Source organism: Pelophylax lessonae (assembly GCF_965119305.1).
Source record: "Pelophylax lessonae genome assembly, chromosome: 1".
In the NCBI taxonomy this organism is placed as follows: Eukaryota; Metazoa; Chordata; class Amphibia; order Anura; family Ranidae; genus Pelophylax; species Pelophylax lessonae.
Window position 1 is genome coordinate 274,980,329 of NC_138768.1, and position 25,816 is coordinate 275,006,144.

Here is a 25,816-nt window from a genome sequence, read left to right on the forward strand (position 1 = left end):
AACAGAATTTATTGACACACTGATATTTACAAATGGGGGAACAGGCTACAATATTTAACATATGTGATAACAGCAAATGATAAAATGTGGGAGGAAGGTCAGAATTATTTCTTCACAATCTGAATAACATCCTCATCTTCTAGGACATGATCTTTACCGACCTTCTGTGGGTTGTGCTTGACAGAGGATCCCCATACTAAGGCACTGTGGAGAAAGGCAAAAATTATATTTTAACCCTTTAATGACAGAGGGTAAAACATAGATGTGGTGGATATATATATATATATATATAAAAATACACACACACACACACACGTATTTATATAATAAATAATGGAACACAGGTGTGTGGTGGATAGAGATATTATATATATATATATATATATATATATATATATATATATATATATATATATATATATATATATATATATATACACACACACACACACACACACACACACAATGGATATAAAAAGTCTACACCCCTGTTAAAATAGGGATAAAAATGTATATAATATGTATGATGATAAAAATAGGAGTAAATATAGAACAAAACTAATATACAAAGTATAAAAAATGTATAAGAGTGTGGGAATGGCGCTGTCTACTATAAGTATGTATAGGTTAAGACAGAACAAAATGTAAAGGCATGCACAAAGATCAATAAATAGATATCAAATATGGCACAGAAGATTCATGATAATCATAAAATATGAATATAATGTGACAAAGTGCAAACCTGATAAGGTGTAGAATATAATGGTGAATAAAGTGACTGTGTGCATAATTAGGGTACAATAAAGTGCAAGCATCAATAATGTAGCAGTAAATCAATACTTAAAGTGACCAGTGCAAGTACAGTGGAACCAATAAATTGGAAATGGGGTCCAATAGGTGCAAATATAAATAATGTAGCAAATTAATCAATATATAAGGTGACCAGTGCAAGTATAATGAAATGCAAATATGTAAGGTGACAGCAAAAAAGCTATGCTGTACATTTTAAAAAATAGGTGGTGAATAATAAAAATATGCTGAAAAATACTGAAGACGTATGCTTACGAAATGCGTACAGCACCGTCGCAGCACTTCCGGTTCCGGCAATTGCGTGGAACGCATTGCGTTTCATTACCTGTTACATGCTCGCTTTTACTGAGAGATTGTGAGTACCCATTTTCTATGTATCTATATGAATAAAACATTTAAAACTGTATCACACTATTGGCCTTTTTTGCCTTATATGACCCATCTGCCTACACCCTGTCCCGATACACCTGGCTGTCATTGGAGCGGTTTATAATACTTGAGCGGACCTCCCCGATACCTGGGCATCCCTGTGGGAACCATTCTGGAGCCTTACTGGGCACACCTTTGATATATTCGTATCCCAGGACCCCCGGAGAGGACCAGGACCCATCAGAGTGATTTACTCCACTATCTATATACCTGCTCTTTACCCCTGTGTGGGGTGGGTATTTCTGGTGAGTGGGCTACCTATTATAGGGGAACTGAGCACCTCACCTACCACTCACCACGGGGTTTATTCCAGTAACCCATAAGACGACTTCTGTCATTTATATGGACTAAATTGATCACTTCGTCACTTTATTGGATCACCTTCGCTCATTTTTATTATTCACCACCTATTTTTTGATACAACATAGCTTTTTTGCTGTCACCAAGTCACCTTACATATTTGTGTTTCATTATACTTGCACTAGTCACCTTATATATTGATTCATTTGCTACATTATTTATATTTGCACCTATTGGACCCCATTTATTTCCAATTTATTGGTTCCACTGTACTTGTACTGGTCACTTTAAGTATTGATTTACTGCTACATTATTGATGCTTGCACTTTATTGTACCCTAATTATGCACACAGTCACTTTATTCACCATTGAATTCTACACCTTATTAGGTTTGCACTTTGTCACATTATATTCATATTTTAGGATTATCATTAATCTTCTGTGCCATATTTGATATCTATTTATTGATCTTTGTGCATACCTTTACATTTTGTTCTGTCTTAACATATACCTACTTATAGTAGACAGTGTCATTCCCACACTCTTGTCATACATTTTTTATACTTTGTATATTAGTTCTGTTCTATATTTACTCCTCTATTTTTATCATTACACATATTATATACATTTTTACCCTTATTTATAATCACCTTCATAAGGCAGCGCCAATTCCCTTATTTCTCTTCTACCTTTATATAGTCTTTGACTATATTTTAAGGAGGCAGCAGACTGCATTAGAGGGATCTCATTGTTAAAAGGTATCAGTCAGGAGAAGGGTACAAAAGAATTTACAAGGCATTATATATACCATGGAACACAGTCATCAAGTGGAGAAAATATGACATTACCAAGAACTGGATGTCCCTCCAAAATGGATGAAAAGACGTGAAGAAAACTGACCAAGAGGCCTACAGCAACATTAAAGGAGCTGCAGGAATATCTGGCAAGTACATGTTACAACAATCTCCCGTATTATTTATATATCTGGACTATGGGGCAGAGTGGCAAGATGGAAGCCTTTTCTTACAAAGAAAAACATCCAAGCCCGCCTGAATTTTGCAAAAACACATCTGAAGTCTCCCAAAAGCATGTGGGTAAGGCCCCATGAACACGGGGCGTTAGAAAAAATGTGCGTCAAAGTTAGTTCTGACGCCGGAAAAAGCAGCTGTAAAAACATGCTTTCAGTAGCTTTTTCCATTTGCGTTATTGCACGTTTTTCCACGTTGCTTTTAGCAGCGTTTTCTTCTGCCTCCATTCAAAATCAATGGTTCCCTATGGGAGCCTATTGATTTGAATGGAAGTCGCACCGCAAGTCGGATCAGGATGATCCGACTTGCGGTGCGACTTGCGCTGTGAGAGAGGGAACTCCACGCCAAAAAAAAAAAAAAAAAAAAAAAAAAAGGCGTGGGGCCCCTCCCCCCAAAATCCATACCAGACGCTTACCCGAGCATGCAGCCCGGCAGGCCAGGAAAGGGGACGAGCGAGCGGCCCCACCCCCCCGGACCACACCAGGCCACATGCCCTTAACGTTGGGGGGGGGGCTCCCGATTACATCGTCGAGAGGCCACGCCCCTAATGGCTATATATTAAGCTGCGGAGACCGGCATAATCACCGGAGACATCGTCGGAGGAGGACCGGAGGAAGAAGAAGAGCCAAGGGCAGAAGAGCGGACAGCAAAAGAGCAGAGAGGAGAAGATCAGAAGACCGGAGTGGAGGAGAAGACCGGAGTGGAGGAGAAGACCGGAGTGGAGGAGAAGACCGGAGTGGAGGAGAAGACCGGAGTGGAGGAGAAGACCGGAGTGGAGGAGAAGACCGGAGTGGAGGAGAAGACCGGAGTGGAGGAGAAGACCGGAGTGGAGGAGAAGACCGGAGTGGAGGAGAAGACCGGAGTGGAGGAGAAGACCGGAGTGGAGGAGAAGACCGGAGTGGAGGAGAAGACCGGAGTGGAGGAGAAGACCGGAGTGGAGGAGAAGACCGGAGTGGAGGAGAAGACCGGAGTGGAGGAGAAGACCGGAGTGGAGAAAACCGGATGAAGATTTTAAATAAAATATCCAAAACGTCTCCTGTCTTTATTCACATACACTGCCTTTTATGGGGTGAATGGGTAGGGGTACAATGTACCCCCATACCCATTCACATAGGAAGGGGGTCCGGGATCTGGGGGGGGCCCCCCCCCTTGTTAAAGGGGGCTTCCTTTCCTGGCCTGCCGGGCTGCATGCTCGGATAAGGGTCTGGTATGGATTTTGGGGGGGGACCCCACGCTGTTTTTTCGGCGTGGGGCTACCCTCAAATTCCATACCAGACCCGAAGGGCCTGGTTTGAAACCTGGGGGGACCCCCACGCCGTTTTTTCCCATTTTGGCGTGGAGTTCCCCCTCAAGATTCTCACAGCGCAAGTCGGATCCGACTTGCGGTGCGACTTCCATTCAAATCAATAGACTCCCATAGGGAACCATTGATTTTGAATGGAAGAAAAAAAAAAAAACGTATAACGTGGTTTAACGCACGTTAAGCAACGTTATTCAGCCTTTAGCAGGGTCAGACGTTTTTACAGCTGTAACGCTGGTCCTCAGAACGCGCAGGCCGTGGGTTCTTGTTGCAGCTTAAAAACGCCTAGGCCACTTACGGCTCAAAAACGTCTGTGTGTGCATGAGGCCATAGAACATGGAGGTGCGTTTTTAGGCTGCAAAAAGAAAACGCCTGACGCTACTTACAGCGGCGTTAAAAATGCCCCGTGTGCATGGGGCCAAAATGTTTCAAAAGATATGTTTGGCGCATAAACAACACTGCACATCACCAAAAGAACACCATACCAACAGTGAATCATGGGGGTGGGAGCATCATGCTGTAGGGTTGCTTTTCTTCAGCTGGAACAGAGACCTTAGTCAAGGTAGAGGGAATTTCTAAGGTTCCAAGGTTCTCGGTCCCGAATCTATGGGCATACTACACTGCGGCATCCATAGCCCCTCTCTCTCATTTGCACGACACGTTCCAAATGCCGTTATGGGCCACCTAAATTTCGTCCGCCAGACCTATGTCCTTGCCTCCACTCACTTCGCCTCTGGGACTCCGTTAAATATTCGGCCAATTTGATTTCCCCCCCATTTGCCTCTGTTGCGGCTCTTTCCTTGCCCTGTTTCCCCATGGCCTTGATAACCCACGTCTGTTTTCGTGGTGGACGGACCATGGCTTTGTGGATATCCACTCGTTATTTACACCTACAAGGATACTCCCTTTTGGGGCCCTCCGCTCCTCACATGATATACCCTTGCGGGAACATTATCGATATATGCAACTCCACAGTTTCCTTCAGCAACTCGTTAAGCATAAACCTTTACCCTATACGCTCACGCCCTTTGAAAGCCTCTGTAGGGCTTGACCCCACTCACCGGGACTCATATCCCTCCTATATGCCTCTATTGTTTCTTGCGATACACCCCCCTTTCACGGCCTATCATTCTAACTGGGAACTGGAATTGGGAAGTAAGTTGGACAAGGAGGACTGGCAGCACATGACGGCAGCTCTCTCAAAATGTTCCCGAAATGTTTTGATTCTAGAAAATGCTTATAAGGTGTTCTACAGATGGTATTATACCCCAGCCAGGCTGGCAAAATTTATACCTGCGTATTCTCCCTTGTGTTTTCGTGGATGCACTCAGGAGGGAACCATGGCACATATTTGGTGGACATGCCCCAAGGTGCGCAGATTATGGATCAGGATCTATGCTTTGCTCCGCAATCTTTTTCAGGTCACCCTGAGGAGAGACCCGTATGAGGCGCTTCTATGTAAACCTATACCTGACTTGACCCGTAAGCAACGTCAGTTGGCCCAGCATTTGTTTACAGCTACGAAATTGACAATTGCCCGATCATGGAAGACCCCGTTGCTTAGTTTTGAGGCTGTCAAAAACCGTATGAATGATATTCTAATTAATGAAAAATTGACAGCCATAGTCTCTGATACCCATGATAAATTTCTTAAGGTGTGGGACCCCTGGATCTCGACTGTTGCCCCCTCCAGATTTCAGACCACTCTTCTTTCCCTTTGATACCCCCTGGACGCTCGCCCCGCAGTACCCGTTCTCTCTTCCTTCTCCTCCTCCTCTCATTAGTCCTCTTATTGTCGTTTCTTTTTTTTTTGTCTCCTTTTCTCACCCCTTCTTTTCCCTCTTCCTCCTTTGTCTCTCTGTGCTGCTTTCTTCCCTGGCTCGGTACTTTCAGTCCATGCCTACGTTTGCTTCCTGGAACGCTCTGGGACGACTTCTCCTGTTGTTTCTATTTGCACTATGTGTCACTAGGGGGGACTTTTGGTCCCTGTCGAATGTTTTTTTTGCTGATATACTTTATTTGACCTACACTGATTTAAAGTTTGGCTTACGCTCTGTGTCTGCATCCTGTTTTGCTGTGACCTGTCTCATGCTTTCCATTTGTTTTTTCTATATTGTACACATATGCCTTGTTTTGATGTACGTTTATGCCTTTTCTTAAAATAAAAAAAAAAACTTTTGTACAAGAAAATGATTATAGCGTATACAAGTAATATTGTAATTGAATGTTATTAAAAATTACCTTTCCAATCTGCAGTGTTGTAATTTTTTTGTAAAATGCAATGCAATATGGCTACCTGGAGGTGCTCTGTACACAGCTAGTGCATGAAATACCCCCTGAAAATGTAATTTCCTGCTTGTGAGAAGTCTGCAATAAGATACAAGTCAGATTTGTGGCATCCCCTGCACTTGAAATGTGGAATTTGTTTGTGAAGTAATCCCAAAAGGAAGTCACGTTTAAAGGGATGCAGACCCTGCCACTTCCCTCAGAGCTCTGTGGGTGCAGCAGCTGATTCAGAATTATAAAATACAGACTCACTTAGCAAATGGACACAGACAGACAAACAGCTATTCCTTCAATATATATATATATAAAAAAAAAAAAAAAAAAAAGTAGGAATCTGCAACAAAGTTTGTTAACATCCTTGCAATGTACATAGATCACCCAGAGAGAGGTATTTTTTTTCCCCAACAAGAGTGCAGTTACCATTTAACTACTTACGGACCGCCCGCTGCAGTTTTACATCGGTACTTTAAAAAAATACCGGGTTTATGGCAGCCATCTGCTGACATAACCCCGGTATTGAACGTCAAACTGCGGGCGGTCCACTTTAACATAAGGGTGGTCCCAGCGGCGGATTTGCAGCGGGATCACCTTTATGGGTGGCGGGAGAGGTGCACCCCTCCCGCCGATTCCCGGTCGTTTTCCTCGCTTACCGGATCCGTCGGTAGCGGGGTAAATGATCTGGTCCGCTGTCCCCTCAGGCAGGAAGTCGAGTGAGGGCAAGATGGCCCCCACTCGACTTTGGCCTTGGGAGGACCAGAGCAACAGATTTAAAGAGCCCTTTTTTTTCATCATAAAAACACTTTTTTTTTTTTTCTTTTTTAGTGTGGATGTTGAGATCTGAAGTCAAAAAGACCTCAGATCTCACATTAAAGAGGTCCTGTCATGCTTATTTCTATTATAAGGGATGTTTACATTCCTTGTAATAGGAATAAAAGTGATCACATTGTTTTTTTTTTTTTAAAAAAAACAGTGTAAAAATAAAAGCTAAAATAAATAGGGAAAAAAAAAATGTAAGCGCCCTGTCCCCGTTAGCTCGCGCGCAGAAGAGAACGCATACGCAAATCGCACCCACATATGTAAACGGTGTTCAAACCACCCGTTAGAGCGAGCGCAATAATTCTAGCCCTAGTCCTCCTCTAACTCTAAACTGGTAACCTGTAGACATTTCTAAAGTGTCACCTATGGAGATTTTTAGGTACCAATGTTTGTCACCATTCCACGAGTGTGCGCAATTTTGAAGCATGACATGTTGGGTATCTATTTACTCGGCGTAACATTATCTTTTACATTATAGAAAAAAAGTGGGCTAACTGTACTGTATTTTTAATTTTTTTCCTAAAAAAGAAAAGTGCATTTTTCCAAAAAAAAATAAAATAAAAAGGGGTTTGTAAGACCGCTGCGCAAATACGGTGTGATAAATATTGCAACAATCTCCATTTTATTCTCTAGGGTCTCTGCTAAAATTATATATATATATATATATATATATATATATATATATATATATATATATATATATATATATATATATATATATATATATATATATATATATAATGTTTGGGTGTTCTTGGTAATTTTCTAACAAAAAAAAACGATTTTAACATCCAGAAGTGGTTAAATGTTATGGGAAAAGTTACCCAGCTGTAAAGTTCTGTGGAATATATATATATATATATATATATATATATATATATATATATATATATATATATATATATATATATATATATATATATATATATATATATTCAAAGGTTTGTGGATATCTGACCATCACACCTATATGAGCTTGTTGGACATCTATTTCCAAAATGGATTATATCATCCCTCCCACCTCTAAATCATGTAGGAAAGCTTTCAACACATTTTGGAGCATCTGTTGTAATACATACCCATTCAATTAAAAAAGAGTATTTGCACATTTGTGAGGTCAAGAACTGATGTATGAAACTACTTGGCCTCAGAATCTGTGTTCCAATTTATAGCAGAGGTAGTAATAGACATTCAGGTCCCTCCATATTAAACCTTTCAAACCATGTCTGTGAATCTGGTTTTGTTTACTGGGGAAATCACGCTGGAACAAAGAAGGGTCTTCCCAAACTGCTGCCACAAGGTTGGAAGTACAGAATAGGCTACAGAGTCTTTATATGTTGTAACACTAACCGTAAACCTTCCTGGAAATGCCTAAACTCATTTTGGTGTTTACTTCTGACTTTGCAATGTATTATTAGAGGATTGCATAAGATCAACATTTTATATTGGAATAAGGTAAATAGTGTTTGAAACAAAGCTAAATAACGCCATATTCAGTACTTACTATTTGAAATCTTTCATGATGTTTTTGTGAATTTTGGTGCAGAAATCGTCCACAGTTGTGCGAGAGTCAGGAAGGACAACTGGAGAAGTATAGTCAGGCAACTGTCCCTTTGGCTTTGTGTAACTAAAATAAAAAAAAAAAAACCATAGGTAAAATTTGAAAAAAGCTGAAAAAAAAAAAAAAAAAAAAAACACAGTATGGTCTCAATAGCTACAAATCCTCATCAAATACAAGATGAATCATTTCTACTTCTGAAAAGAACAAGCCTTTTCAGTGGGTTCCATACCAAGTTGATGTGGTGCTTACTAGGCCAGGGAACATTACATTCCACAAGAGAGAAAGTGTTCAGGAAAACATTCCTGTCTGACCTCACCGTATCCAAAACTACACTGTGTGAGCAATACAAATCAAAAATGCTTTTTAATTTTGAATACTTAATAAAACCAAACTCACCCATTAAGCCATATCTCAGGGCATTATTTTGGAAAATTTTGTAAATTAAATAGGAATTTTTTCCCCGCACATACACAGCATAGGTTACACAACACATTCTGCTACTCCTCCCGAATATGGAATTATTACACGTGTTGACATGCCACATTTTGTAAAGCAGTCACTCCAGAATGAAAGGTAAGTTGTTGCCTACATTTAGCAACACTAAAAATGCTGTCACTGCAATGGGGCAATGTGATTTGTGAACTGTAACACTGGCTGCGAAGAGCAGCCAGCAATCCCTTTCCTCCCACAACAGCTTTGTGTGGCAGGAAGGGGAGAACTGGCTGCAGTGGTTGCACTTGTTGTCATTGCTGTGATTGGTCAAAGTGATCACAAGGTACAGACCTTTCGTTGCCTGTATTTAAAGCGAAGTACCACCCAAAAGTGGAACTTCTGCTTTAAGTACTCCCGACCCCCTGACATGCCACACTTGGCATCTCATTTTTTTGAAGGGGGGGATTGGGTACCTAGTTTTGACAGGTACCTGCTCCCTCTTACGCTCAGGCCACCTAGGCAGCTTGAGCGGAAGTTCTCCTCTCCCTGCAATCTTCTGGGACACGTCACAGGTCCCAGAAGATTGCCCGGCCATTCAGGACACGCAGCTCACGCACGCGCAGTACGCACCTGGCTGTGAAGCCGCAAGCTGTTACAACCGGGTGCCCACACTAGTGATGCCAGCTCCACAGACAGGAGCAGGTGGCCGCATCCTGGGACAGGTGAGTGTGCGTTTATTAAAAGTCAGCAACTACACTTTTTGTAGCTGATGACTTTTAATAAAACACAAAAACGTCTGGAACTCTGCTTTAATGGCTGTGATATTTACAAATGCAATCACAGGCATTCTTTACATTTGTGATTTCTGTATCCAATCACAGCAATCCCAAGTGGCACTGGACAGTGTGACCAAAAAAGACATTTAAAGATGGCCACTCAGCCACTGCATTAAAATGGCTGGTCCTAAAGTAGTTAACCTCCATACTTTTTGTGCATGTCAAATTCTTCTAATTGATTTTAAGTCGTTCTCTGAGCCATCTTATATATGTCTTATAGATACTGTAGATACAAGGCTATACTTAACTTGACTAAAGGCTCATTCATACCATGTGCAGAGACCTGCATTTTTCTGCATTAGAAAAACGCAGGTCTCTGCAAGACACCTAGAAAACGATTGTTTATGTGTCTGGTTCACACCAAAACTCAGTTGCGATGTGCGGTACGAAGCTGTGCAGAATTATACAGCATGTCTTCAGTTTCCCACATGGCTTTGCACCTAAACTGAAGGAAATATACAGCACTGCTTTGCACTCCATGTGACAGGCAGTGGAAAAAAAAGAGCAGAGTGGTGACATCTGTCCCGGTGTCTCGACAGTAGGGCCACAAATAAGGGGGCAACCAGGGAGAAGCAGATGGTGGACAGGAGGGGGTGATCAGTGCAGCTGGGGAAGAGGGCTTCAGAGGCAAGGGAGATCTAGACGCATGTCTAAGGACTTGTTCACACCATGTGAAGAGACCGCAAAATTGCAGGCCTCTACAAGACACACAAAAAAAAAGTTGTTTTCTATGTGTCTTTTGTCAAACCAAGACGCAGGTGTGATGTCCTGTGTGGAATGGTGCAGGATTATGCAGCAGGTCTGCATTTTGCAGCTCCGCACTGAAATACAGACAAAAATGACAGCCCCATTGCATTATCATGTATGACAAGAAGTGGAAAGGAAAGTAAAGCAGTGCTATGGGTCTATGCTGCTTGCCTATTTTGCCCTCACATCAGATCCTGGTTGGGATAATGCTGCCGCTCCAGTATGACTGCTGCAAGGGGGAATGTTGCTGGGCACTGATGGCGGGGGTCTAAATGGCTCACACAAGGAGGAAAGAATGGTGGGAGACAATGATAGTGGAGAACAGATTGGTGGCTTAGAGGAGGATGACAGAATGGTGGGTGACAGAGTGGCGGGCACAGATGAGGAGGAAAGAATGGCTGGCAAATATAAAGGGGAAAGAATGTTGGGCACCGATGAGATGGACAGAATGATGGGCACCGATATGGAGGAACTGGATGTATAGGTTTAAAATGACACCATTTGTTTTGTGGTGTTTGACAGCATTGTTTTATGGATAAATACTAGTCCAGTCTTTTTGAGAGAGCTAGCAATGTGTCTTTTTCTAAGATATAATTGTGTCTTTTTATAATAAAAATATTTTAAAAAATGATTGGAATGCTTACGTTGGTACCATAAAAGTCAGCTTTGCGCCAACAATATTTCCCAATATACAGTAGGTACCATTTACTACTATATTATCTTTTAGCACAGTCCTTCACATGCATGAAAACTGATGTAAACTCATGGCTCTCCAAGTAAGATCTGCACAGTTTTTCCATCAATTTTTAAGCACTTATGGTGTGAATGAGGCCTAAACCTCTCTAGAGCCCAAAGCAAATTTTACTCACATTCGAACCAACTTCAGGTAATCCCAAATTTTTTCCAAAAGATCATCAAAGTTCCAGCGATGATGGGCAGAAATTGGGACACAGTGTGGCACTTTGTAAATCACATCTAGCTCTTCCAAGGAAATCTGGTCAATTTTATTTAGCACATAGATGCAAGGAATATAAACCCTAGAAAACACAAATTACGATTAAATGAATAAAAGAATGAGAGTGCTTACATTATGTATCATGTAGCCAATTGTCTATACACATACCGGTTTCCTTCAACTACATCTATCAAGTCATCAGCTGTGGCATCACTGCGTAGTGTGATATCTGCATTGTGGATTTTATACTCTGCCAAGATGCTCTTTACAGTCTCAAGGTCCAACTCACTTTGAGTACACTAAAAAAAAAAAAAATAAACTGTTAATAAAAATTGTACATATATGGTTTGAAAAAAAAAAAAAAAAAAAAAAAAACGAAAAGTAAAGCAACAATGGCAAGGCGATCGATAATGTGTATTGCTTTATTTATTTTTAAGCTTGATGCTTTAAAGCAAACCTATCCATATATGAATAAACTCCGGTGTGTCACAAAACACAACTTTCCTCAGATTCTGAGCTATGGGTCTGGTATTTATTTTGAGGGGAAACCCCACACAAAAGAAAATAAGGCATGTGGGCTGGTATAGTTTTGGGGGGGGGGGGGGTGTCGCTCCTGCCCTTCCTTTCCTGACCTGCATACTGGGAAGAAGGGTCTGGTTTGGATTCGGGGGGGGAGGCCATGCCGTTTTCTTGACATTTTGTCAGCGACTTTTTTCTTTTTTTTTTTAACACTCCGACAGCTAATAAGTCATCTGTTAAGGATGCGGTGGCCGGTTTCCTGGCCCACTCCTTAACCAGTTATACACAGTTTATTAAAGAGATTAAAAAACAAAAAAAAAAAAAAAAAACAAACTTAAAATGCATCAAAAATGCATGTTCAAAAACACAAAATGCGCCTGAAAACTGCAACCGAACAGATGTGAACCTAGCATTACTAATCTTCCCCAACCATTAGGAAATACCGATAAACACAGTGTTTTGCTTCACATTCTGGTTATCTTTGTTATGGTTTTCATATTTTTCTACAACTCCTTACAGTCTTGAGCCCTTGTCAGGAAACAGGATATTTTCTAAAATATGTCTTTTTATGTTCTTCTTGACTGTAAACATAATAATTTATGGCAAACAGAATACTTATCAACCGCTTACCGACCGTATACTGTGTATATATATATATATATATATATATACACATACACACACACACACACACAGCGGCAAGGTGGCTCTGCTGTGCTGGATAACGTAGTACATGATCCAGCACTTTCGCGTTGGAGGCACCCAGGCAGCAGCCTGAATAAATCACAGCGGGAGCCGATCAGTGTGTACCACAGACTAAATCACAACGGGAGCCGATCAGTGTGTACCACAGACTGTATGCTTGCTGGTACCAGATTATTCGTTACACAGGCAGAACGGCAGTACAAGCACCTCCCACAGTTTAGTAAAGCACAAGCTAGGAACACATATATTCCTTTGATCCCCCCCGATTTTAGCCCCTTCCCAGCCAGTGTCATTAGTACAGTGACTGTGCATATTATTTTAGGACTGATCACTGTATTGGTGTCCCTGGTCCCCAAAAAGTGTCAAAAGTGTCAGTGTCCCGACTGTCCGCTGCAATATAGCAGTTTTTCTAGTAAAATTAAAAAATAAATAAAATTTCCTTAAAAATTTCCAATAGTTTGTGGACGCTATAACTTTTGCGCAAACCTATGCTTACTGGAATTTTTTACCAAAAATATGTAGCAAATTACATATTGGCCTTAATTTATGAAAAAAACTGAATTTTTACATTTTTTTTTATTGGACATGTTTTATAGCAGAAAGAAAAAAATATATATATTTTTTAAAATTGTCTTTTTTTTTGTGTTTATTGCGCAAAAAATAAAAACCGCAGAGGTGATCACATACCACAATTTGGGGGGGTGTGGAAAGGACACATTTTATTTGGGTACAGCGTCGCATGACTGCTCAACCGTCCGTTAAAGTAACGCAGTGCCGTATCGCAAAAAATAGCCTGGTAATGAAGGGGAGTAAATCTTCGGAGCTGAAGTGGTTACAATTTGGACAATCTTGGACCTCTGCAAAGAATTTTTATGTGTTGTTTCCTTTTTGTGTGTTGGATAAATTTAAAATATAATAGAAATTGAAAAAAAAAAAAAATGAGGGTTTCTTTTGCTGTCTGAGAAACTGGGGAGTTGCGCCTCACTTCCTGTTCTGTCTGGAAACCCACCAAAAAGACAGGGAGTGAGAAGTAATCTCCCAAAAAGGATATAGCAATAAGTCTACAGAGGTTTTCCCCCTTTCCACTTCATCTAAATATTTGGGCCACACTTATGCTGGCCATACACGCACAGAATTTCGGCCGAAAATGGTTGTTTTAGGAAAGATCGTTCGAAAATCGGGCCGTTAGTGAACACAAGTTTACCGATGATTTCGATCATGTGCCCGGCTAATGTCGATGAATCCATAGCGAAAACTTTTATCGTTTCTACAAAAGTTTTTATGCGTATGGTAAAATTGAAACGGAAATAATATTCTGACTCATATTGTGCATGTTATTGAACGATCATTATGACCATGAAAACGATTATGTAAAAGAGTTTATTCTGTAAGTTAGTGGCAAACTCGCTTTTGACTGACAAATAATCGTTCAGTCTGCAAACGGCCGAAATACAGAAAGAGGGAATGCTACCGTTTCTTTAAGTGGTTGTAAACCTCAGTCATGAAATGTGAACAAAGCACATCTATCTGTAGGGTTTACTTATCCTCCAATCAACTCTCACTGTGTAACTGCCACTTGTGTCCCTGTCCTCTTAAAGCGGAGTTCCACCCAAAAGTGAAACTTCCGCTTTAGGGAGTCCTGACCCCCCGACATGCCACATTTGGCATGTCATTTTTTTGGGGGGGGAGCGGGTACCTAGTTTTGACAGGTACCCGCTCCCACTTCCGCTCGGAGCGCCGCGGCGCCCTGAGCGGAAGTTCTCCTCTCCCCCTCCCTCCCTGCAATCTTCTGGGACACGTCAGAGGTCCCAGAAGATTGCCGGCCAATCACGGCGCGCAGCGCGACTCGCGCATGCGCAGTGGGTACCCGGCTGTGAAGCCGCAAACTGTTACAGCCGGGTGCCCACAGCAGTGATGCCGGCGCCGAGGGAGAGGATCGAGGCTTCCGGCGGCCGCATCGCTGGACCGTTGGACAGGTGAGTAAATGGCTGGAACTCCGCTTTAAGTCAATACTAATAGCTTAATTAGTGGGCAGATATCCACACGCGGCCTACTCTACAGACCTATCAGATGTACTCTGGAAGATAGAAAATGGATATGTTGTACTTGGCATATACAGAACTTTGCTCTCATTTTCTAACATGGGTAGAGAAATGACCGCAGAAATCGAATCTGGTTGATATGAACAGTAGCATTCCATGGATGGAAAAGTTTGGTTTTTATATTTCTTGAATACTAAGCAGTTAAAAAGTGTGTAAAAAAATAATCTATGTCCATAACTGGCATCAAGATTATAAAAACCAAGTATTATGCCAATATGACATGATACAAGATTTATATGTGCGTTCGCAACTACAACATACCGTTGCTGTAAGATTTATGCCACCTTTGTCCTTCTTCTTGAACCCAATGTTTGGCGGCTTCTTGTTTAGTCTGATACCAAAACCCTCCAGTTCATTCTCAATGATCTTTTTATGTCCCAGTGGCTTCAACACATCCAAGACAATAAGGATTAAATTGCAAGTGCGTGCCACTGTTAAAAAAATAAAAACAAATGATAAACTGCCCACCGTAGAAGCAATACATGAATGGGTAATAATAACTAGCTCACCTGCAATGACCTGTCTGCCTCTGCCTTTACCATCCTTAGCTCCTTCAATAATTCCAGGGAGATCGAGTAGCTGTCAAAACAAATAACACTCTACAATAGAGCAATGCCATTTGGGTGACATTCAGCAATGCCTCTTTACTTTATCTGTACCTGAATCTTGGCTCCCTTGTATCTCACAACTCCAGGAACTGTGGTCAGAGTAGTGAACTCGTAGGCTGCCACTTCAGAATAAACGCCAGCCAAGTTACTGAGAAGCGTTGATTTCCCTACAGAAGGGAATCCTACAAACCCTATTCGAGCATCGCCAGTCTTCGCAACATCAAAACCTACCAGAAAGGAGTCATTGTTTGAAACATACTTTTTACATAAAGATCATGTATCAATACATTGTGCATACCAATAGGTACACTTCTTAGAAAATCAGGTCAATGATCAACAGAGAAAACTTATGGCACTTTTCCACTGCAAGTACCGGCTAGTACCGGCTCGGCTCTACTCGGCCCTGCTTGGCCCGGTTTGCTTTTCCACTGCTGGTACCGCATGGTATAGTGTCGGAACGGTTCGGTACGGTATAGGTTTGCTTTTCCACTAAAGTAGTACTAAAGTTAAGTGGGTGGGATAACAACGGGGTGGGTGTGATTCTCTGACCAATCAGTGGATAGTAGTGACTGCATGCAAAGGATTGTGGGATATGGTACCAGTTTGGTACCTGTTGGAACCACAATCGAGTAGGTACTGTTTTTTCAGAGCCGTACCGTACCGTTCGGTTCCATGCAGTGGAAAAGCAAACCTATACCGTACCGTACTGAACCGTTCCGACCCTATACCATGCGGTACCGCAGTGGAAAAGCACAAAAGCGTGCCGAGCCGGTACGGTTCCATGCAGTGGAAAATATTAAAGCTCATCTAAAATTAAATTTAAAAAAACTTTTTTTGTCTAAGATAGAGTAGGGAAGGGTTAAAAACCAGCCAAACAAAGTACACATGGGGGTGGGGAAGACATTGGGGCATGTGGTCCATGAACAGAGGAATGTTTCTAACTGAAATTTGTGATATTTTTAAATGGAAGAATAATCAACACAGGAGATAGCCTATTGACTGCAAGTCAAGCCCCTTGTGCTGATTTTTCTGATTTTTATTTTAGCTACACTTAGGGTTTAAAACACAACTTGCACTAAAACTGGTGATGGAGATCAGGTCCAAGCAAACCCACATGGATCTTTTTCACACACTGAGCTTCTAATTTCCACATTGCCCCACAAAAAATTCAAAATTGGCCACATCAGGGGCATGACTGGACATGGAGAAGAGAGGAAGCATGCTAGCATAGGCCTCTAAATAACAATGCCAAAGAGCAAACGTCTATTTTTTTCCTTCCAATCTCAACTACTATTGTAACACTGGACAACCTTTTATTAAAAAAAAATATATGGATACATTATTAGGCTGCATTCACACTTGAGCGTAGCGTTTTACCACGTTTTTCAGATGTTTTTTGAGGCAGGCATTGACATCTATCAAAAACGCTGGTAATCAGCCCAAAAAGAAGCTCATGTACTTTTTTCAGCTACAGGCATTTTGCAAAACACTCAGATGTGAACAGAGGCCATTTAAATGAATGGGGTTTTACTTGTTGGGCGTTTTGGAACTTTTTTTTGAGCGTTTTTGGAGCTGAAAAACACTCAAAAACGCCCAGGTGTGAATGGAGCCTAAATGATTTCAGGGCAGGTACCAATAGTAACTGAGGCCAATACCAATTCTAGATACCACCGCTGTAAAATGGGAGTCCCCAACCACCAGGCCGCAAGCAGGTGGGCAGGCAAGCAAGGGATGACGTCATCTCTCACCGTCCGCCCTGTATCACCGCAGTTCTGCCCTCACTGTGCAGCAGAGAGATTATATCATCTCTCACTGCCTGCCCTCTCTGACTAGCATTCAGTTTGAATGACCAAATCTTCCAGGAGTAGGGGTACATCCTGTACTCTTCTTCTTTCTACAGCACATACTTGGGTCCACCATCATGTAGACTTGTCTGCTTTTATTATGTACTTTGTCTAGCATATCTCAGGTAAAAAAAGACATCAGAGTCAACCTGCACTTTGCCCACATCAGTTGAAGTAGCAGGTTCAACTACAACCCAACCCGACTCCTCCAATAAATCACCAAGTATTGTTAAAATGAAAAAAAAAAAAAGAAAAAAACATCTCTGGCTGCAAAACTCCCATGCTCTCCAAGCAATGTCCCCCTACAGCAGCGAACCCTTATCTTTTTGGCAACAGGACATGGCAAGTGACAAGCCACATCTAGCGGCAGGGGATGAGGCAAGTAGCAAGCGCCGTGGCAAGTGATAAGCTTCATCTGGTGGCAGGCGACGTGGCAATTGACAAGCTGCGTCCGGTGGCAGGTGACGGTGTCAAGTGACATGCTCAGGGCTCCCACTGATTCTCCATTATGTGATTTGAACTATTTCATTTTATATTACAATGTAATAGAAATAATGCACTTCAATTATTCTGACACCATATCAACCATGGGCCGTGATGATTGAAGTGCCAACACCAGCCATTGCCCCAACGAATTTCCTGCAAAAAAAAACGCATCCCCCCTCCTCCTGGCATAATTTTCTTCCATGCAACCAGTCCCTGGTGTCAAAAAGGTTGGGGACTGCTGCATAACTCCCTATGTCATTTGAATGACATGCTATAGCGTATGCCACTCAGTGACTATGAAGATAAATAAAATTGTTTTTTATGTATAGTTTATGAAAATTCAAAGTGGAGCTCCACCCAAAAGGGGAAGCTCCGCCAACCAATCTACAAAAAACAGCACGCTTCACACATGCGCAGTAGGAAACCAGTTGCGAAGCCGCAAGGCCTCACTGCTGGTTTCCCTTAGACAAGATGGCGGTGCCAGCACCCGATCGCTGATTTAAAAAATCTGCTCATGTGAGGACAGCGCTGGATTCCTGGACAGGTAAGTGCCCTAATATTAAAAGTCACCAGCTACAGTATTTGTAGCTGTTGACTTTTAATTTTTTTATGAAGGAGCCTGGAGCTCCTCCTTAATAAAATTAAAATATTCTCCTCATCAGCGAATGGAATATAGATGCAGACAAGAAAGATTAAATTATGGTCAGCACCAAGCCATTAATTTACCTTCACCAGGACCTCCTCCTCCACCTCCTTTGGGGGTGATCAGATCTCGTCGGAGTTTAGCTAGACGAGCTTTCAGCAACCCAAGGTGGTGTGCCGTAGCTTTATTCTTCTGAGTCCGGGCCATCTGGAAGGTAAAAAGCAGAATGGTCACCTTAAATGTATTTCCATTATTGCGCCAAACTGGAAAAACACCTGATTTATAATTCTTAAAAAGTTCCCAGTCTCATACCATAACACCAAAAAAAAAAAAAAAGAAGGATGCTGGTTACCTTTTTAAGTGCTTTTTACTTGCTTAAAGTAGAATTTCAGGAACTATCTTAAAACTGCTCCCTGCCTCCTCTTAACATCCATACTAACTATTAACCTGTGGAAGATAGATCTGCATACTTGCCTATTTTCAGGTTGCTCCGGTCACGTGGTCTCCCCTATGTCAGCCAGCGCCAGTTGCAAGGGCGAGGAGAGAGCACTCGACAACAGCTGGTAATTGCTTGAGCGTTGACATCACCCATAGGCTTACGAAAGGCCCATCCGCTGACGGCACTCCCTTCTCTCCCCTGAAGCAGCTGACTGCTGACACAGGGGAGTCGATCATGTGAACGGACCAGAGCAGCCTGAAAATAGGTACACTAAGCATACACATCTTTCTGCTACAGGTTAGTTAGCATACAAGTTAGAAAAAGGGAAGGAGCAGTTTTAAGATTAGTTAGATATATCCAGGAATACTTTAACCACTTAAAGAGGAACTGCAGTCAAACACACATAATCCAAAAAAATACAACAGTATGTAGTTCTAACATTTTAAAGCGTTATTAGGAACTCGTATGTTTTGTTACCATAACTTTTTACCTGTCAAACTGCTCGTCTCTCATTCCCCACACTTCTTGTGTGAGCAGCCATGTTTACTGAGGGCAATTGAAGCCATGGCTGCAGTTTTCCTTCAATAGCCTGTGTTACGCCACCTCGCTGACCCATGAAATCTCAGGCATGCGCAGTATAATGGCTCCCGATCAAGCCTGCACAGTAAGCAGAGCACATCTGCTACAATGTATTCAGGTTACTATAGTAGCGCAGCCCTTTGTTTACATGCTGATATAGCAGGGCCAGCTCGCTGCCACTGCTATAGTAACCAGTACACATCGAATTGGAAGCGTTCTGCTTACTGCACATGCGCAACCGGGTGACATTGTACTCCTATCTCCGCCCTCATCCAGCCCCCTCCAGCCTACGCGCTTTCCTGATACTTCCCTCAGCCCTCCTCAACTCCCCCCCGCTTGAAAACTTGCACAAGAGTGAGAGAATTAAAAAAAAAAAAAAAAAACTATACCTAAAAAGATTCTATCCCAAGATTTAGTGCGAGTGCTCTAAAAACACATCACTCGCCAAGGTGGAATTCAAGAACAAAAAGTGGAAGTAGCAAATATTAGGTATTTACTGCCACTAAAATAAATGTTATACTTTCCAAAGCTAAAACAACAAGGGCAGTAGATTTGATAGCATGAAAGATTAAAAAAGATGACTGAAAGTCCGCCTATTTCTGACACGTCGTCTATAAGTTAAAACCAGTGTTTTTTGCTGGAAAATTACTTAAAAACTTTATTTATATATATATATATATATATATATATATATATATATATATATATATATATATATATATATATATATATATATATACACACACACACACACACACACACACACACACACACATATACACACACATTTTTTTTTTTTTTTGCAGAGTCTGGAGAATAAAATGGCGGTCATTTCAATATTTTTTTTGTCACACTGTATCTGCGCAGTGGTCTTTCATACTGAATTTTTTTGGAAAAATTACACTCCATCGAAAAAAATAAATAAAATAAATAAAAACAGTAAAGTTAGCCCAATTATTTTGTATATTGCGAAAGATGATGTCAAGCCAAGTAAACAGATACCTAACATGTAACGGTTTAAAATTGCACACACTTGTGGAATGGCGACAAACTACGGTACCTAAAAATCTCCACAGGCGACGCTTTAAAAATTCTTAAAGGTTACTCGTTTAGAGTTACAGAGGAGGTCTTTTGCTAGAATTATTGCTCTCACTCTGACGATCATGGCAATACCTCACTTATGTGATTTGAACACAGTATACATTTGCAGGAGCGACTTACTTATGCGTTTTCTTTGGTACACGGGGATGGGAGCACTTTACAAATTGTATTTATTTTTTCTCTATTTTAATTTTTTTTACTGTTCCTTTAAAAAAAATCTGATCACTTTTATTGCGGTCACATGGAATGTAAACATCCCTTGTGACAGTAATAGACAGTGACTGGTACTCTTTATTTAGGGATCTGGGGTCTAAAAGGCCCCAAATCCCTCCTTTACACTTAAAAAGTATTCAAAACGTCAAAGTCTGTGTTTTTGAATACTGCTATTTTTTTTAAATTGGCTCCATTGGCAGCCGAATAAACCGAAGTGATGTAGCCTCCTGGTTACTTTATCGGAGACCTGATCGAAGCTGAATCTGGCTTTGTTGGGGACACTGACCAGCCAGCAGACGTGTCGGCTGGTCGTTGGGGTTTCCTGGTGGGACAGCAGCAGACCAGGGCAGAGTGGCGGGAGGGCATCCCCTCTCAGTCCCTGTGATGGCTAATGAGCCGCATGGGTTATCACCAGAAAGCCGATCGTCGGCTCTAAAAAACGGTGCCGGGTTGATGCCTGCAGCTGCAGGCATCACCCTGGTACAAACACTTCATCAAGCTGACATATAGGTACTTCTGTTTGCGGGAAGTGGTTAAAGGCCTTAGTGCAGACAAAATCACAAACAGAAAAGTCAGTACAAGGGACATGACCTACAGTCAGTTGGTATACGTCCCCTGTGCCGACTCCACTTCTTTTAGTGAAAGTCTTCCTCCGTCTGCTTCCCCCACCCCTTGGTGCCATAATCTTCTAGAGTGGCAGGGGTTGGTACAGCCAAGACTATGGTTGCTGTTTCTGCCCAGTCCCATCATTAATAGAAGCTATACTATAGCTTCTATGAATGGAAAGCCCTCTAAGAATGGAGGATGGGCAGAAATTTGATAGCCCCAACCTCGATTCATAGAAGTTAGTACAGCATGAATAGTGGAGCTGGATGGACAGTCTGTCTGTCGTGATGGGAGCCTGCAACAACAAGTTGCATTAACCGCTGAAAACGATGGCGGGGGAGGGGGTTTACATGACCAAGGAAAATTTTTATTAACTGAAGAAGAATCAGCACAAGGGAGCCATCCTACTGACTTGTAGCTTTACAGTATGTCCCTCTTGCGGATTTTTCTGTTTGTAATTTGGATTGCACTTAGGCTTTAAATATCCTACCAAGCTCTCCCTTGCCATGTACTGTTGAGGTGGCTGTGGAGTAATATTTACCATAATTAACTGTCTGTACTGTGCTGGCAGATTTCATTATCAGCTGTACATTAGATCTGAACACTGTTCCAACAAAGGGTTAAAAAGGTCAATCAGCTATTAGAGCAGGGGTGTCAAACTCAATTTAATTGCAGGGCCGCATCAGCATTATGGTTGCCCTCAAAGGGCCGGTTATATCTCAAGGATTAGATGTCCAGAGCACCCCACGCCCCCTTACACCTTTACATGAGATGTCAAGAGCCCCCACACCATCAGAAGTCAAGAGTCACCCACTTTTCCTTACATCACAATGCACTCCTCTTACATTTTGCTACTGCCAGGAAGAAGATGCGGGTGGATCTGGGAAGAAGTGCAGGGTCTGGAGGAGAACCAGAGGAGGGCTGGAGTCCGCTTCCAGAGTCTGCCGAATGCTGAGACCAGGGGAGGCAAAGGCAAGGTGGTGTTGCGGCTGCGCAGAGAGGTGCAGGATCTGTAGGAGTGGTTCTGCCTCCTCTCTGCTGCGGACTGCTGAGATGGGGGGGGGGGGGGTGAGCCTTTCTGCTGCTGCACATAGGAGTGCAGGATCTGGCAAAGGATTTCTGTCCTCTGCTGCCAACTACAGAGACAAGGTGGGGGCAGAGACAAGGGGGGTGCCGCAGCTGCAGGAGAGGTGCGAGGGCCACATGAAATGGCCTGGGGGGCCGCATTCGGCCCGCGGGCCTTGTGTTTGACACCTGTGTATTAGAGGCTCACAAAGAATGAAATGTGGTATTAAATCCAAGACCAAAAATCTATTATATATAGCAGCTTACAAATCAATAAAAGCAGGACTATACTCCGCTCAGCTCCAGTGATGTGGAGTCCTATAGCTCCCTGCCTGGCCAATGACATCTTTGGATGGCATGCTGCTTTCATTGGCCGGAGGGAGAAGGGGGGGGGGGCGTGACGTCACTCCCGCGCATGCGCGGGCATTCAGTCAGATTCCGCATTACAGGGGTGGGAATGCATTTGGCATCAATGTGGCAGACAGGCAAGAAGGTAACTTTAATGCAGAAGAGACAAAGCATGTATTTTCTGCATTAAAAATCCTGCCTCGTCACCTTTTTTTTTTATTTTTGGCCTAAAGTTCCACTTTTAAGTGGTAGTCAACCTTTCTGCTATTTTTACCTACATGTATGCTTACAATGAAGCTTGCCTGTAGGTAAAATGAATATCTCTGAAATGTGCACTGTTTCTGAGATATTCCACTGAGCAGCAGCGGGCGATCAGGCCAATAACATACCTCCTGCATTACAGTACTCCCATACTGGATGAAAGAGCACAGGGGGCACCTTTGGACAGCAGCATTGACAGTCTGGGGGAGGGGGGGGGGCGTTAGATGTATTAGCAGATTTAAATATATTAACAAATTGAAGCCAAACTTCAGCTCCCACTTTAAAAGCAGTTACAGTAAACAGTTTTTTTCTTTTAAGGTAAAGGTTTTACATAAACGCAGTTCACTGTAAGCACCCCTGTTAGTGCTAAATGGTTTGTCTCATCCCTCTGCTACATCTGCAGGACAGCTTATTCTGTTGAAAAACAACAGACTTACTGCCTATGTCACCAGATGAAAGGAAGTAAAGCCTAAAAAAAAAAAAGCTAGAGCAGCCATCCCTTTTATGAATTGGTAAACGACAATATAATAAATGCTTGCTTTTAGGTTTAAGCCCAGATTCACACTGCTCCGACATGAAAGTCACGCGGCTTCTTATCAGACTTTGCCCTGCAACTTCAGGCCAACTTTGATGCGACGTAATGTGACTTTTTACACTCTGTGGCATTGAAGTCGTATCAAAGTCAGACCAAAGTAGTGCACAAACCTTTTCTAAAGTCGGAGTGAGTTGTGTCGGATCAGTTAGGAAGGCTATCGTAGGGAAACGTTTAATCTGATGTGTAATGCGACTTGTGCTCTCACAAGTCGGATCCCATGTCGCACCAGTGTGAACCGAGCCTAATACCGCTTTAATTGAAGATCTTTCAGATCGATCTTTTTAAAAAGATCTAACTAAACACAAAACTTTTTTTTTGTTGTTGTTTTTTACAGAATGGAGAGCGATTACCTGTCGGAAATTCTATTGCTTTGTGTGTCCCCATTAGTGCTCTTTCACACGGTCCGTGCTCTGCTCAGCGGGGATCGATCTGCCGATTCCTGCTGAGCCGGCGGATGACAGCTCCGTCTCCGCACTGTGTGCGGAGAGGGAAGTGTCAGAGCCCCACTGCTCTCTATGGGGAATCGGATGAGAGCGGACCGCCTGTCCGCTCTCATCCGATCCCCATGATGGATGGAAAATAGGGTTTCCGTCCGTCCGGATTTCACAGACAGGATCGGATGTGGATGGCAGCGGGTGTCAGCGGACATGTCACCGATGACATCCGCTGCTCCATAGGGCTGAATGGGGCATCCGATCAGATCCGCCTAAAAAACGGACAGGCGGATCTGATCGGAGCGCCCGTGTGAAAGAGCCCTTAGGAAGATTCATTCTCTCTATTTGTCCTGTTAGCCATCATCACTGAAAGTGAAACTTTCAAACTTTGGGTTGTCACCAGAACAAGATTAGGGCCCCTTTCACACATGCGGACCGTTCAGATCCACCTGTCAGTTTTTCAGGCGGATCTGAACGGATGCCCCATGCATCTCTATGGGGCATCGGATGTCAGCGGAGACATGTCCGCTGACACCTGATCCGATCCGTCAAATCTGGACAGGTGGAAACGGTCCGTTCTCATCCAATTCCCCCATAGAGAACAGTGGGGGACCTAACAGCTCCCTCTCTGCACACAGAGCGAAGAGGGAGCTGCCATCCGCCTGCTCAGCGGGGGATCAGCGGATCAATCCCCTGCTGAGAAAAACAGAGTCCGCCGATGGACTCCCATGTGTGAAAGGGGCCTAGAGCATGGGTGTCCAACCTTTTGGCTTCTCTGGGCCACATTGAGTGTAGAGAAATTTTTTCGGGCCGCATATAAAATATATACTATAGTTAAGGTATAGAAGTAATAAAATGCCGCCGGCGCGCCCCCTGCTCTAATTTAACACAACTAGAAGATGATCAAATGAAATGGAATCAGTATACAGAGGTTTACTTGTTCTGAGAGATATTAAAGGAACACTCTAACCACCATGACCGCTTCAGTTATTTGAATCATGGTGGTAGGAGTCAGAAACACTGCACATGCTCACCCCCCCCCCCCCCTCCGAGGCAGCCTCTGCCTACCGTTAGTTGGAAGCCACTGTGGCCATGCCCCCGACCCAACTTCCTTCCTCCCCAGCAAAAAAAATAAATTGTCAGGGGTCAGTGGGCCGCATTGCCTGCAGTTTGGGGCCTCATGCGGCCCCCGGGCCGCAGGTTGGACATGCCTGGCCTAGAGGGAAAATTTTCCGATAGGGACGCTAGTTCTGGTGACACCCTGGGATTTCTGCACATTGGAGGGATTTCCCATCACTTCCTGTTGTGACAGACCGGAAGTTAACAGAAATCTCCCCAATGGGACACAAATGGCAAAAAAAAAAAAAAACTGACAAGAGTTATAACCCTTCCTTACTTGGTTCTAATGGAAAAAAAAAAAAAAAGTTTGACAGTTCTAATTTAATTAAATGAGCCCTTGGTAATTCAGCGTCACGTCTTTCATTCTGGCCTGACAGAGCCCGGCATCTGTCCCGTACACAGAAGCACATGCTGGGCCTACGTTCTACTGCCAACAGCTGGAAGTGTCGCCGGCCTCCCCCCTCAATACACCCTCAATCACCTCGGCCTCTATTTCGGCGATCTTGGCTAGTGTGCCGCTCATGGTGGCTCACGGTTCGCTCAACGGACACAGACCAACCGGCAGAAAACGGTGCACCACCACCGCACAGGCGCAGTAAGCAACTTGCAAAGAGAGAAGGCGAAAAGCCGTGACGTCACCAGGCTTTTT

General features: G+C 42.8%; 1 protein-coding gene across 1 annotated transcript; it reads right to left on the reverse strand.

Moving 5' to 3' along the window:
- Positions 1 to 25,781, reverse strand: DRG1 (developmentally regulated GTP binding protein 1). Its single transcript, XM_082243892.1, has 9 exons — positions 25,649 to 25,781; positions 18,491 to 18,614; positions 15,486 to 15,661; positions 15,336 to 15,405; positions 15,088 to 15,257; positions 11,669 to 11,799; positions 11,415 to 11,582; positions 8,474 to 8,596; positions 1 to 204 (listed from the first exon to the last, which is right to left on the reverse strand). The coding sequence occupies exons 1-9, from the start codon at positions 25,688 to 25,690 to the stop codon at positions 105 to 107; spliced, it is 1,104 nt and encodes a 367-aa protein (XP_082100018.1). The 5' UTR covers positions 25,691 to 25,781; the 3' UTR covers positions 1 to 104.
- Positions 25,782 to 25,816: the final 35 nt, after the last annotated feature.

Excerpts from the sequence above, each read along its gene's own strand:
- DRG1 (XM_082243892.1), bottom strand. The coding sequence starts at position 25,690 with ATGAGCGGCACACTAGCCAAGATCGCCGAAATAGAGGCCGAG. Across the intron at positions 15,258-15,335 it reads AGGCAGACAGGTCATTGCAG|TGGCACGCACTTGCAATTTA; the intron begins GTGAGCTAGTTA and ends TTTTTTTAACAG. Across the intron at positions 205-8,473 it reads ATCATGAAAGATTTCAAATA|TGCCTTAGTATGGGGATCCT; the intron begins GTAAGTACTGAA and ends CTTTCTCCACAG.